We start from the raw sequence: 14010 nt of genomic DNA, 5'->3' as shown, positions 1-14010 counted from the left end.
AGTGGAGACAAGGTTTTTTGCTCCCCTTGTAGGAACATTCTGCTTATTGAAGTGTTCCACAAGACCTAGCGGAAAGAAGTACAGCACGTCGGAGCTTGGAACAACAGTTTGTCACGACAATAGTAGGTCAACAATGACGTTCGATTCGGTTCCTAATTCAAAGAGGAAATGATGTTGGTCTACCTCATTACTTGGGCAGATTCGATCCCATTTTGTAACTCATGTCCTTCGAACACTCATATTTTCATGTCAGACTTTTTGACGCTTCATAAATCAAGTCTCTTTTTTTGTTTCCAAACTCTCGGATTCGGCCAATGAAAGTAGGAGTAGTTTGCTTCCAAGGCTTCGGAACTAAAACGGAAAGTGGTGCAAGTAATCGTCGGCCTTTATTATGATCCGTTCCCGAACTTCTCGTCCCAAACGTACAAGGATAGGTCTTAACAATGCGGAGAAAGTGTGAAAGGAAGCTTTTCAGTGGTGGCCAAGTCCCCAGACATTGTCTCTCTCTCGTTATTGAATGGTTCATTCATACAGAAGCGAGTGGCACGTTTCTGGGACCATTCTTCATCCAGAATGCATACCTTGGGTAATGTTCATGCTTACATGCATACATATCGCCCCATGATTAGCATGCCTGCCTCTCATTCTCACCCGACGTCCTTCATTGATAAGCCTCCATTCAATTAAAAGCCCACCACGCACCACACTCCAACCGACAACCGACAACCCAATAGCCTCATATCCTCATACCTTCGTCAATCATCGACAAAGAGACGTGTTTTGGACACAATGCCAAGATCTTGGGATGAAAACCCATCTTCTCATTTTCTCATATCATTAGCGAGTGAGTGAGTGAGTGAGTGACCAGAGGCCGCTGGCTGCTTGCCCTTCATTCCACCAAGTAGATTCTACATTACAGTATACATAGACGCCGTACTAATGTAGAAGCCCGTTGTTGGCTTGACCATTGTGGGCCTCGTTCATTTGTGTCGTTAGGTTGGGCCTGCCATTGCGTGCAGGAGGCCACAAGGTAGGGTCTTGGGAATGACCGACGAACGACGTTCCTTCTGAAGGTAGAGGAGTGAATTGGCTCAATTGTGGGTTCGCTTCTACTTCATTATGTCCACTTAGAGGCCCAATTCATGAGATGCGTATCGTCGCCTTTGAGCGAGCCTCTTGTAATGGACGACCAGTATATGAGTGAGTTCAAAGAGACACTTCTTGACGATGTTAAGGGCGCTTAAAGCGGGTGTAAATTCTGTAATTAGGCAAATGTGGTACGATGTGTCTCATCGCCCCGAGTCTCGCCAAATGCATTTCGTTCTAATTACTGTTTGCGAGTTGTTTCTCTCATTGTGGATTGGGAGTAAAGTGCCCGCCCCTATTATGTGCGTGTGTGTGTGTGTGCCTGTACTTTAAAAAAGAAGCATCGCCTTCAATTAGCTCAAGAAAGGCCCAGGGTTAGAGACTAGAAGCAGACCGCTCAAGAGTAGTAAGATCATACAACCTTTCACTACATCAAAACGTAATCTGTTAGTTGAGTTTGTCGGACTCAAGAATACTCTTCTTTCCGGAGGAGTATCTATTTACAAGTACACAGCATACAAACTCATTTGGGCTTGATTGTTCAAATGCTGGGCAAGGTAAGCCAGCAAGCCAGCAAGCCAGCAAGCCAGCAAGGAAGCAAGCAGTAGTCTGGGTTCACGTGGAGATCAAGTGAGACAGAGTAAGGGAGAAGGAGCTTGATTGGCCTCCAGGTCTTGAAACCTTTTTGCTAGGGTGTTATTAGGTTGATTATACCAAGGGCCAAAACTACTGTTCCGGGCTCTAGTGCCCCGCACTCGTCTTCAAGTAATGTTGTTTTCTCGCTCTCTTTCCAAGAGCAAAAAGAGCTCCTTTTTCTGCCCAGAGAAAAAGAAGTCTTGCGGATTGTAATTCCATTGGAGCCCCTTTAATAAAAGGAACAAAAAGCTAGATAACTCCGAGACAATTAGAACAGCTTCCATAACTCCAAAGTTGGCATTATCCAGCGAGTACTGAAAATGTGGTGGTGGCATTATCGTCAGGTGATAATTACCAACTTGGGTCTAGATCTTAAGATGGAGGAGGCCCTTGCCATAAGGAACCGTTGAAAATATAAGAGTACCCCGTGATCAAAATGCCATCGTTGCTCGTACATGTGCATCAATTCCTGTCATTGACAAGGAAGGAGGAGGCCCTCTGCCAGATTATTCACAAACATTTCTCGACCAAAGCCGAACAACCTATCCGGCGACCCAAAAATCGCCCCATGAACTTTGAATCTCCATGGGTATTGGAGGGAGAGATGTCTGGGTAAAGTGTCGGGATCGTTAATTGCGGATGTCGATTACTACATGAAAAGAGAAGGCGCTTCAGATTGTGATCATCTGAACGAGGAATTGATCTCATCCCCAGTAGGTGGCTTTGATCGGCTCCATGGAGGTGTACGACAAGCTTAGCAAGCCAACCTACCTTGTTGCTCGACGAAGCATACCATGTATCAAACTGACACCCCTTTGACAAGGATATGTAGCGGCAGGAGCATAGTGAAAGAACGCGAAGAAGACGAAGTAGCAGAAGAAGAAGAAGAAGAAGAAGAGGTATCACAGACATTGGTGAGCCCAAAGCAGTCCACGTACGTAGCACACATACTTCAAAGACCCTTTAGGAGGAGTCGAGAGAGATAAGAAAATATTGTCCAGTAATGAAAAAAAAGTCCGTTAGATCATTTGAATCGAGGCTTGGATGAAGCTGAATAGCATCACCACTCTCTCTTCTTTCTTTTCGGAGGCTTTATCCATACAAGCCGCATTGATCAAGCTCAGGGGTAGCTTTTCATTGACCATATACCAGTTTAAACGCACGTAAACAAAAGAGAAGTACGTAGGTACAAATTTCTAAGTACTTCACAGTTAAAGCTTACCACAGAATGTTAGTTGACAACTTGATCTGTCTTGTTTCGACTCAAATTGACATCCCACACACATGGCAGCATTCTGGGCCCGCCAAAGCTAACTTTGTGCGATCGATGCCAGGTTCCTTGTTATTAATCAAAAGGAAGGGAGTGAGCGAGGAGGCAGAACGACAGACAGAGAGAGAGAGAGAGAGACGGTTCCTTGAAACTAATATGGGTTTAAAATTGGGCAATTATTCATCTTCTTGGCCGTCTTACGCTTCTATGTTCTGTACACTATCGTCAATTCCACAGGGCAATCCAGTGGGTACTACTACTACCCTTCAGTACGTGGATGGTTGTAATAAGGATGCAGATTGTGTGGGTACGTTGAACACACACCAAGATTTTTATATTCCTCAGATGCGGTACTCGCTCGCGAGGCTCTTCACGGTCACTAAAATCTGGTATTTGGCCACAGTTTAATGTATTGTTTATACTTGCAAGTGAAAAGAGCTCAAGCTGTGAAGAACAACCAGGATTGACGACGACAAACATACAATGTACATACTATATGCACAGTAGTTAGGCATTTTCATAAATGAGCGGTCGCATTCCCGTGTTTGAACGTGACCAACGTGAACCTTTTGTGCGCACAACGTACCTCTGAGGTCCAAGATGGACTTTGGCAGGCGGACCTGAAATGGAGAACGACATGAAAAGAGCTAAGTCGATGATCCGTTTCGTTACGTCCTTCCAATAAAGCGAGTTCACCTTATGGGATATCACTCGAAAACTCCCACCTATCTATGAAACCACATCTATTAGTGGATGCATACTTGCTCGCAGCCATGCCCAGAATGGTTATGAGATGTACTGGGGAGGCAAAACGACCAAGACGACTCCAGCGATGTACATATGTAGAAGGATGATAATGATTGGATCTTGTCGAGTGACGTTCCCGGCTTTAAGATCGATTCAAGGATAATCGGGGTATTAAATCCAAAAATACAACTCCACACGATAGGACCGGGAAGTGAGAAATTGCATAAGATATTACGGCCAATAATGTCATTGAAATTCCTGCCTCGGCCTCAAGATGGATTGAGAACTTTAATTGAACTGAATTAGCCACGGATAGACGGCCATTTTTTCCCTCTCGCACTTAACCTTCACGTCATTTTCGATTTCACAGACAATGATGCCGAGAGTCCCTCGAAACCTTCATCCTCCAAACATCTTCAAACGACTTCGGAGGCAAAGGAAGAAGAGCCTTTGCTCCCGGAAGTGGAGGTCTTCGTGTCAGATCTGCCTTCGCCACTTCACCCTCCAGATCATTGTCCTCCCAAATTAGCTCGTCACATTCATTGGAATTGGACTGCGGGCGGCGAAGTGGCCATTGTGCCCTGTCCTCGCGGTTCTACAGGTTTGGCTCGATGGCCTTGCCAATCAGGCGGCCAATGGGTGGGTGTGGTACCCGATTTGAGCGACTGCAAATCCAATGCCATGACCAACTTAGAGAGCCGAGTCCGTGAGGAGGATCCTGAGAACGTGATCGTTTCGGCCTTGGCCAAATTGACCAGGTGAGTGACTACTGATCCAATTAACACGAAGCCCATTGGTCCCAAAATAGAGTGCTTCAACATGTGATTGGATCCACAGAACTTCGTTGTATGGAGGTGACCTGGAAACGGCCTCGGTGATAATGAGAACCATGGCCAATAGACTGCAGTACCTTCTCCAAAGCCAATCCAGTTCGTTTTACAAGAAGGAGGCCTACATCCAAGAAGTGTTCCAAAACATCCTGAGATCGGCCTCGAATCTCGTGGCCCGGCATCAGACGCCTGCTTGGCAGGACCTTCCGGCCAGCAAGCGTTCCAAAATGGTGACTGACATCCTGTTGTCGCTGGAAGAGAACGCGTTTTTACTAGCGGATGTCACTCTTGAGGAGCAAGTGTTGGAGGAAGCCTCCGAGGAAATTGGTAAGACGCTCACTCGACGACAACCCAAAGCTAGAACCTCCATGAGATTCAATTTGCGCACAACAATGAGAGCACAACTTTCTCCTTTGAATGGGGTGGCTAATGGAGGCCCATCGTCCAAATAAATGGACTCCATTAAACAACGTTGCAAATGAGAAATTGAGAATGCTGAGCTTGCAGAGCTGGCAGAGCTTGCAAAGCTCGATCAAAGTAGTGGTATGGACGTACGTAGAAGTACCACTAGAAAGGTTTTGTACTATGTGATTGTGCATCTTTGTCATACTATTCTGCAAAAAGCCATTCACCGAAAAGATTCACTTTCATTCATGATTATTTTGTCCATTTTATCCCCTTTCTTTGCCCCTCCGCCAACGATTTCACTTTGGCTTTTTGCATACTAGGTCTGGAATGTACGAGTACCAACGTACTCGCCAATTCTATTCATCCACACACGATTGTACTTAGTTTGTTTTCACTTTCAATTGCCCATGACAAACAATGACGTCCTTTCCTTCTCTTTAGTGATGGCCATTTCGGTGATCAATTCCAAGAAATTGGATGCCTCCGATTCATCCCCATTGTCTTTCCCGGATTCGAAATTCGCCAAGATCGCTACCAAAGTCAAGGATCGTGCGAGTCTTCCCAGAGGAAATCTGAAGCGACATTCGAACTCGTACGAATTGAGCAAGGCCGTGTTCTTCTCCTATTTGAATCTGCACCAGATCCTTCAATCTCCTGTGTCTTTCAACGGATTTGATGACTACAAAGTGAACAGTCGCGTACTATCGGCCTCTTTGGCCAAAGGCCGACATGTGGAGCTCGCCCAACCCATGGTCTTGACTTTTCGACATCTTAACACCAATCTGACCGGACCTGTTTGTGTGTTCTGGGACTTTGAGATGAACGTTTGGTCGAATAACGGTTGTTCGGTGAAGAGCTCGGATACGAGTCAAACTGAGTGCGAATGCGACCATCTCACCAATTTTGCATTGCTAATGAGAGATGGTCCAGCTCTATCGAACAACGGATTGTCCACGTTCTTTTGGATCCAGATCCTCGTTTACATCTTCCTCGTGATTTTGGTCATCGTGGCTGTGTTTGTGGCAGTGAAGGTAAGATATCGAAATCTTCTACCATTGGAGAGAAGCTCTGGGAAATCCTAATTTCGCTTGCTTGCTGGCTTACTTGCTTGAAATGTGAGCGAGTCGTTATGCTACAAGATATTTAGTTCTTTGAAACGAGCCAATTGAGGCGACCATTCTTAATGGAAACGGGAACTCGATGTTCTCAGATCTCTTGGTCTCTCTTCGTTTTGGTCTTATCAGATCTCGACCCAAAAAAGTGCCAGAGTGGGAAGAGAAGGAGGAGGCAGCCGAGAGGGAAAGAACGGCCTCCTCGGAAATAGAACAAAACGAAAAGAAAACTATCTGTGTTTTGTGGCCTTAGGCAAACGGTCTTTGAGCCGGATCTAGCCGTATTTGGAACCTCAAGATTATCTTTCGTGGAACACGACCTGACTTCCAATTTGATCTGGTATTTCGTTTAAGTTCTCGGTCAGCCAGTTCCTTCAATATAGCTCGGTTGGGTTTTGAAACCCTGATTCATTCAGTATTCCCAGGTCCAATGAAGGAAGGCCATCTGGCAAACAGTTTTGTTTCCTCACAAACAACTTTGCGCTCGACAAAGCATAACAAACACAAACTTGCCTTTTTTTCTTGTCGCCTGCTCATAGCTGTCTCGGCTTAGCCTCCACATGTCCCAAGGATAACGCCTAATCCATTTTAATCCCATTATGTTTTACCCTCCAATTCGTTTAGGCCCTTGTACTTTCCCAGTGTTCGAATGGATCGATCCTATTTTAGTTTGATAAACATGTTGTTCCATGATTTGTTTTCCTTTACGTTCCAGTTCCGAACTCAGTTGAGTCACGTGGTGCGCAAGTATTTCACCAAGTCGCAAGAGAAGAAGTTACAGAAAGGTCTAGACGTGAACCCGGGATCAGGGCCAGGATTGGGACCATGTCCCAAGAGCCAAAGTTTCTACTCCGGAGTTAATCTCGTCACCACTGCCGTCAATAACCAGTTGGTCAATGGAAAGGCTCAAACCCTGGCTCTCGAAAAGAACCTCCGAGTAAGTAATGACTTTTGCACAATATAACGTTATATACAAAAGTAGTTGTATCCCTCCCAATCCCCAAAGCCCTTAGTGACTGGTCAATAAAAAATTCACTCCAAAAATGCAAAGACCATGGAGCAAGTCACGGTTCACGGTTGGCGGCCACTTTCACATCCTATGCAGACCTTGTAAGTCGGAATGGATGGCAAATTTGTTTTAGTGACAGCTTTATGATTTCCCCCTATGCTCCCAATGGGGCTTTGCCTCTTGTTTCCCCTGAAGTCGGAATTGTGGTAGTGTATTATGGGCATGCGGCTACCTTGCTCCAGAACAGATGAGTGGGATAGCTCGAAGGTGGCTTTGAATGGAGACTAAGCACCAAGACAGCGAAGGTATTGCCAAAATATGGCTCATTTCTCTTGCCTTCCTTTGCATACATCCACATGGTAAGTTTGTGCCAAGTTTCAGGGGGGGGGAAGGGGGAGGGGGAGAGAGAGACCTTCGACTCACTGGATCAAAACGACTCCCAAGTTCGTCGGGGACTCGCCTATGTCCACGTAAATTCAGGAACAAATGGCCGAAACTTTGTCGACATGGAAACTAGAAATCATTTTTCCTCTTATTTGGCACGCAAGTTAGGCCACTTTCCGGGACTTCATTCCAAATCGAAACTTTTAGTGTGGGCAACATTGAGCGATACCTCTCGTAAAAAGTGCAAACCCTCGAATTCCGCCCTCGTGGTTTCCCTCGTTGGAAGGTAGTATTGAAATAGTCTTTCAAGTCTGCATCCTTTCCCACCGTTTGGAAATGTGTCTGATGGTTCATTGTGGAGCATGTCCTACATTGAAGTGAGAAAGTGGCAATTCAATCACTCCGTTCCATTTGAAGCCTTGGCCTCGCAAGCCACAAACTATTGAATAGAGAATAGAGTGAAGCCAGTGCACCACAAGGAACAGGCTGCTAGCTGGCCTCTCTTCTTCTTCTTTACTTCTTTCGTTCTCTCTCTTGCTCTCTCTCTCTCTTGCTCTCCCTTCCCCTTAAACATGTTTGCTCAATGCACCAAACCAACATTTATTGGGAAAAGGGCCTTCAAATTCTCAGATACACAAACAGAACTTCATTCATTCACTGTTGGTTGGTTGTTGGCAGTCTCGGGTGGTCGTCGTCATCATCTTGCATGGACTAACACCCAGCACCTTCAATGGTCCACATGAAGTGTGTACACATTATGAGTGCCTATAAGACAGTTTGCATACTTGAAGGGGGGCTTTGTAGGGGCTACCACTGATAAAAATCAAGCAAGAGCCGGTAGGAAGCAGCAGATAACCCATATGGACCTGACCTGACCTCATTGTGGTAGTGCGCAATGCCGATCCAGTCGGCAGACATTCTCCTTTTACTGCAGAAACTCGATAGTGACGGGATCAAACCCGAAGCTGAACATTCTTAGGATTCCCAAGGGTCTCTTTTACAGCCAGTCGTGAGTGAGTTCCACTTCCTTCTTTTACTTTGAACTCGTCTTCAGCCAGCCACTTGGAAGGCAAAGTGAAATGGAAAGTCAGGAAGACCGGAATTAACTCAAATTGGTACTCAGTCAATTCAAATCATCAAACTCTTCATGGCCTTGAATGGTAACAATGCATAAGAGTTGGGCAAATTTATCTATCCTCCCCATGGGAATCAAATATTACAAAAGGGAGGCAGAGAATTGTTGCATGGGGGAACAAGTTTCTTTTCTGACTTTCTCTTGCTCGCAAGTCAAGGCCAACTAACAAACCAGGTTTCATCTGCAGCCTTACTTAGTGTTGATACTGTTGCTGCTTCTTCTACTTTCTTACCGTGTGTCCTTCTTTGCCCTCTACGTTTGTTGAATGGGATCCAATTCTAAGCAGGTTCTTGTTGCCACCATATACCTGTCCTGGCTTGGTAGGCACCTCTTTTGTCAAAGGGTTTTTTGCACCTTGTACTATACCGCTCCAGCATTTAGCATACATTGCATGTAATGAGCTTTTGAGGACACTCCTATCTTTCTAAGGCACCGACATGCAATGTCAAAGCGCCTTCCAGCCCTGATAATATTAACAGGACCTGGCAGTTTGTCCTTAATTTAAGTGTTCTTGCTCGTATTTTATCTAGCCCATCATCTAAGTAGGGACTAATGAAGGCAGCTAAGTGATGTTCTTAGGCTACGAAAGACTAGCTTTCATGCTGTTTTCTTATCTAGTAGTGGGTTAGATAGAAACGACTATTCAAATGAGAACAAACTCCTAAGCTATGTATCTTCGAAGTCTGTATTCTTGGTTATTTGCATAGGCTTGGATGATATTCACGTTTAAAAAAGGCTAGAACATAACTTAGCGTAAAGATTTGCAGCCATCTTGTTCTTTTGAATTTTGAAATATGCATCCCAATCATGAAATTTATGGCCGCTTCAGTAAAAGTCCGCGAGGCATTTTAGGACCTTGAGATGATTAATGGCAATTAGAGGCTTGTTATATCCCTGCCCAAAATGGCATAGAAAATCGCTCCTCGCACGGGAAAATCCGGACATAAAGTGCAACTGCCGAGGTGGGTGGGCACTAACTGCATGGTGCACAAAGACAGGGAGTAAAAGAATCGCCACTTATCCTATTTGGCTTTTTTTTGTTGTTGTTCCTCACAGGAACACGATCTCCAAAATTGAGAAACAGGGTTCTAGCTTTGACAGATGTCAATGATTTTCTCCGGCTGTTTTATCGGTCCAAATTTGACGGAAGTGCATTTTTCGACAGCGCCCTTTCAATGGAATATCTTTCTTATGCAAGATTCTCTCTGTTCCGATTTCAGCTTTCGCATTATCTGCACTCCCTGCCTAATGGAAATGGAAGCAATCATCACCATCTTCACGCGCAAGCCTCGGACCTTCCCGATCCTGCCGCTCACACTGCCACACTTCGAATGGGCTCCCAAACCAATGCCAATGCCAATCCTCTGCCCACCTACTCTGTGTACCAAATTGAGGATGGCATGGAGGCGACAAAACACCTGCGAGACACGGTGTATATGTCCCCACAGCTCGTGAACCTCACCAACACTCTCCGTAGTAAGAAACGCTGTCAAGCGGGTCATTGTCAACAACAGTCACCTCATCATCACCATCCCCAGCATCATCTACAGGGGGTCAACGACGATTCCATGCTTCCGGAGAGCGAAGTCATTTTCCGAGCCGTTAGTCCCCATGGACACGTCTATTGGGAGATTGATCCCAAACGGGACCACTCAGATGAAGACCAACCTCAGCTCAGCTCGAACAGTGATATGAGTAGCTCCAGGCAGTCGTCCAGTCGTTACAGTGATAACCACCCTTTAATCAAGGGCGACTCTCCTCAGCAGCCTAACCACCAGGTTCTGGTCAACCCGTTCGCCGATGTTCAGCTTCTGCCTAACTCCGTGTGTTCTAGTCCCACTTCGTTGGGTCAGCGCGGCTCTTCGGATATCCGCTTCAGTTCACTTCGTTTAGGCAAGGGCCACTTGCCCAGCTTTCGAACGCCAACGTTCCGGTCAGGCAGAAATAATAAGGCGGGAATTTCGAATGTGAATGCTAACATTCGCGAAGAGGAGATTCCCGAGCAGGTGCAGATTCGGGATCTGCGTTCCATTCCAGTCAGTATCAAGAGCAACGATTACATCCTGGCCAAGATCCAGAGCCACATGAACCGTGGATCACCCGTGGATTTGGTTGTGAGCTCGAATAGTCCGTCGCGTGGGGGCGGATATCACACCACAGCCCAATTGGACGGTTCCAAAAAGCAAAGACGCGTGTAGAACCAGAGTTTGAAATATTCTTCTTCCCAGGCTGTGACATAATCTTAATCTCTTCTCGTTCCTCGCCGATTAGAGCCAGAATCTTGTGACATTCTCTATCTAGATTGCGCTGGCTCTCAGGATATGGAAATTTGAATTCGAAGACCCCCTCTTTTTGTCAGATAAAGAATGTGTGTATTGTTCGTCGTTGAGCGCCCCGTTATTCACTTTTGTACCTTCTTTCCCTCGTTTTTCCCCGTTCTCGTAAATTGCTTTCCAATCAGCAATCGTGCTCTCAATGAGTCTTAACTTTACTATGTATACAAAACAATAATTGGTTAGTTTCGCTTAAGTGCGGTATATGTTGTGATACATCAAGGGAAATAGTTACACACACACATAAGTCATTTGAAATGGAACGAATAAATACATAAATGCTGAGGTGTTATCCTAGCACATTGTTATTCATGCCGTCGACCTTGATAAGAAGTCCTCGATCGCCTCATCAGGATCCCAGGTGATCCCATCCGCTTTTTTCTTAACCCCTCTTCCCTCTGTTCTCGGTCCCTCTGAGGATGCCCATTGTCCAATTCAATTACAGAGTTGGTTTGCGTCTTCTTCATCCTAGGTCATCATAGCAGAAGGTTGGTCCGCATTTTTCTATGCTAGCAGATCCAGCCGACTCTAAAGGCCATCATCATCCTTAACCTGCATTATGATCACCAGTGCCGGGTAGATTCACCTCCACATTAGATGCAATCCCTTTGCCAGGACGAGAATTTTCCCAACGGAAATGTCTTCGGAAAGACGGAAGAGTGGCAGAGATGTGAGATAACAATTCTGGCACAGTGGGGCGTTGTTGAATGATGGATGAGTGCCATATCAAACATGGGTAGGAACTGAGAAGCTCCGAGGAACAGGAAGGAGAGATGGATGGATGGATGGTTGGTTGGTTGGATGGTTGGCGGGTTGGATTGTAGAGCCCGTGGCCTGTCGCAATCACCCAAAGACTTTCACTTCTTACCTTGGCCTGTGTTTTGTTGCATGCTCCTTTGTTTGGACTTCACTTTCCTCGAGCAAAAACTCCTCATATCAGTCGGTTAGATCATAATGGAACAACAACAATGGCTTCTTCCTCCCTTGGGCGTCTTCAGTCCCAAGAAGGTCATGATTCGTCTCGTTCTCGAGGAACCACGAGATCAAATCCTTTCGATGAAAGCCTGAGAAAAAAGGTCTGTTCCTGACTTTCATGAATTTATGTACACATGCTCAAAGAATTTAGAGTTCTTCTCAAACAGAAAGAGCACCAAATTATCCTCTCGAATCCACTCTCGATGGACGATAACGCCACGTTTCCCTTCATTAATATTTCTAAATCCATATGGGCTCTCAGTTCCCGCCATCACATTGGATGTGAGTTTCACATCCAATGTGATTTGGATCCTCTCCATTGGAAGATCTATGATGCTGATCCCCATTTGCTGGTTGCTTGCTTGCTCGTTCTCTTACTGGCAAGAAGACGAGCCAATCGCGAGAAAAATCGCTCATCGAACCGCGAAAAAATCCCATTTCCCCTTCAAAGCCAGAACTGGGAACGAGTAGTGGGCGTGCAAAGCACACTGCTCCTAGATCGTCATCATTGTCCCAAGCAGCTGTTCCGATGGGAACGGATTCCTAGATTGATCAAACCAACCGGCCACAAAATGTTCCATGATGTTCCAATGCCTGGCTAAAAAGCGACCGAGTGGGCCACTTTTTCTGGGTCCGCTCGAATGGCGGAGGCAGGAGGAACAGTGGAACACATGTTCCTTGAGTTATATCAATGTTCCAAGTGTGCCAGGTCAGCTTCTGGTAGTGTTCAACAACCTACCTACCACCGCATTGGGACACAAAACTTCATTTTCAATATGTCACTTTTGATTTAAAACGAGTGCTTGGTCCATCGAAGGTGGTTCGTTCAAGGGGAAAAAGTTTTCTGTGGCTACGTCGTGACTCTGGGGTCTTTATGCAAATATCCTATATTTTGGAACAACGTTTTCAAGTCAAGCACAATGACGTTCAAGGCCCAAGAGCAATTTTGTCCTTTGACATATCCCGCTTGAGCCATAGTATCTCATTAATAGACAAAGACCCAAAAACTCAGGTCAAACGCACGGGGAACGAAATCGTTCATGTGAGAAATCCAAAGTGGGTTTCCTTCAATTTCTTTTTCGGTTCAAACTAAGCCTATGTGCTTTTAGACTATCTACCCATATCACACCATTAACACACTCATATCGCTCCAATTAAAAGGGTTATATTCATTAGAATTTCAAATAGCGAACACATTTGAGCTCAGATTCATGACTATGTTGTTTTCCAAGCCATCCAAGATGATCCACTTTGCATGAAACTAAGCACCACCGAATTGCATGGTTTTCAAGTTATCGCAAGGACTTAACTCGAATGATACGCTCTCTCTCATCTCCACTTTTTTTGTTCTTTAGGTCAGTGAAGTGGGAACGGTTGTGGTCAACGAGGATGGGACGACGGCCTACGCTTTCTTCGCTGGTTTCCACAAGCCATCCACCATTTTTGAGCATAGGGCGGAGTAGAAATGGAACACGGATGTTCCATATTGAAGTAACGGAATTTTAAGGCCAGGTCCTACGTCGAGAACATTAGATCAAGAGGGATGTGATAGCTCTCGGAACTAGGTAATAAATTCACAGGCTTTCGGGCACACCAATGAAACAGCCTTTTCTACGGCGAGTGTAGAATATTAACATATTCGAATGAGCTGGCGTTCCAATGACAAGAGAATTTGAAACAAAACCTTGGTACAAGGGGAGGAAATTGAAAAACTTTTTGAACTCCCTCGAGCCAGACAACCAAGTCCAAAAAATGTTCATTTAACTTGGATTTTCATCTTGCCTTTGAACTCAAGAGGTCTCTCCAATTTGTCATTGAAGGCCGTTCCATACACACCCAACCACCCACTTACCCACACTCGACTATTCCCAGCTCACGCTTTCCTCTTTCGCTCTTGCCTTCAAGTCCCTGCTAGCTGTAGCTTTATGTAGTCTGCTCAAAATCGAGTCAGTCATCTCTGGGGTTCGCGGATCCTCGGTGAACTCTTTAAATAAGCCAATCTAGTCAAAGCATACTCGGCCTAGAGGCTAAACCATTGAAGAAGGCTGTTTCACGGTGGCCTTTCTTTCTGAAAATGAAAGCACA

At 45.4% G+C, this 14010-nt stretch overlaps 1 protein-coding gene across 2 annotated transcripts in view; it reads left to right on the top strand.

The window, feature by feature from the left end:
- LOC131886704 (latrophilin Cirl-like) overlaps window positions 1-11242 on the top strand; it is a 49032-nt gene extending 37790 nt beyond the window's left edge. For both annotated transcript variants that reach the window (XM_059235104.1, XM_059235105.1), the window contains 5 exons: window positions 4110-4497; window positions 4577-4896; window positions 5419-6008; window positions 6805-7026; window positions 9838-11242. In XM_059235104.1, coding sequence (XP_059091087.1) covers window positions 4110-4497; window positions 4577-4896; window positions 5419-6008; window positions 6805-7026; window positions 9838-10815 — 2498 coding nt within the window. In that variant the 3' untranslated portion in view covers window positions 10816-11242. The remainder of the gene's footprint in view (window positions 1-4109; window positions 4498-4576; window positions 4897-5418; window positions 6009-6804; window positions 7027-9837) is intronic.
- The last annotated feature ends 2768 nt before the right edge of the window (window positions 11243-14010 follow it).

This window comes from Tigriopus californicus, chromosome 9 (assembly GCF_007210705.1).
Source record: "Tigriopus californicus strain San Diego chromosome 9, Tcal_SD_v2.1, whole genome shotgun sequence".
In the NCBI taxonomy this organism is placed as follows: Eukaryota; Metazoa; Arthropoda; class Copepoda; order Harpacticoida; family Harpacticidae; genus Tigriopus; species Tigriopus californicus.
The sequence above is the reverse complement of the archived record's forward strand: the minus strand, read 5'-3'. Positions and strand labels throughout refer to the sequence as shown.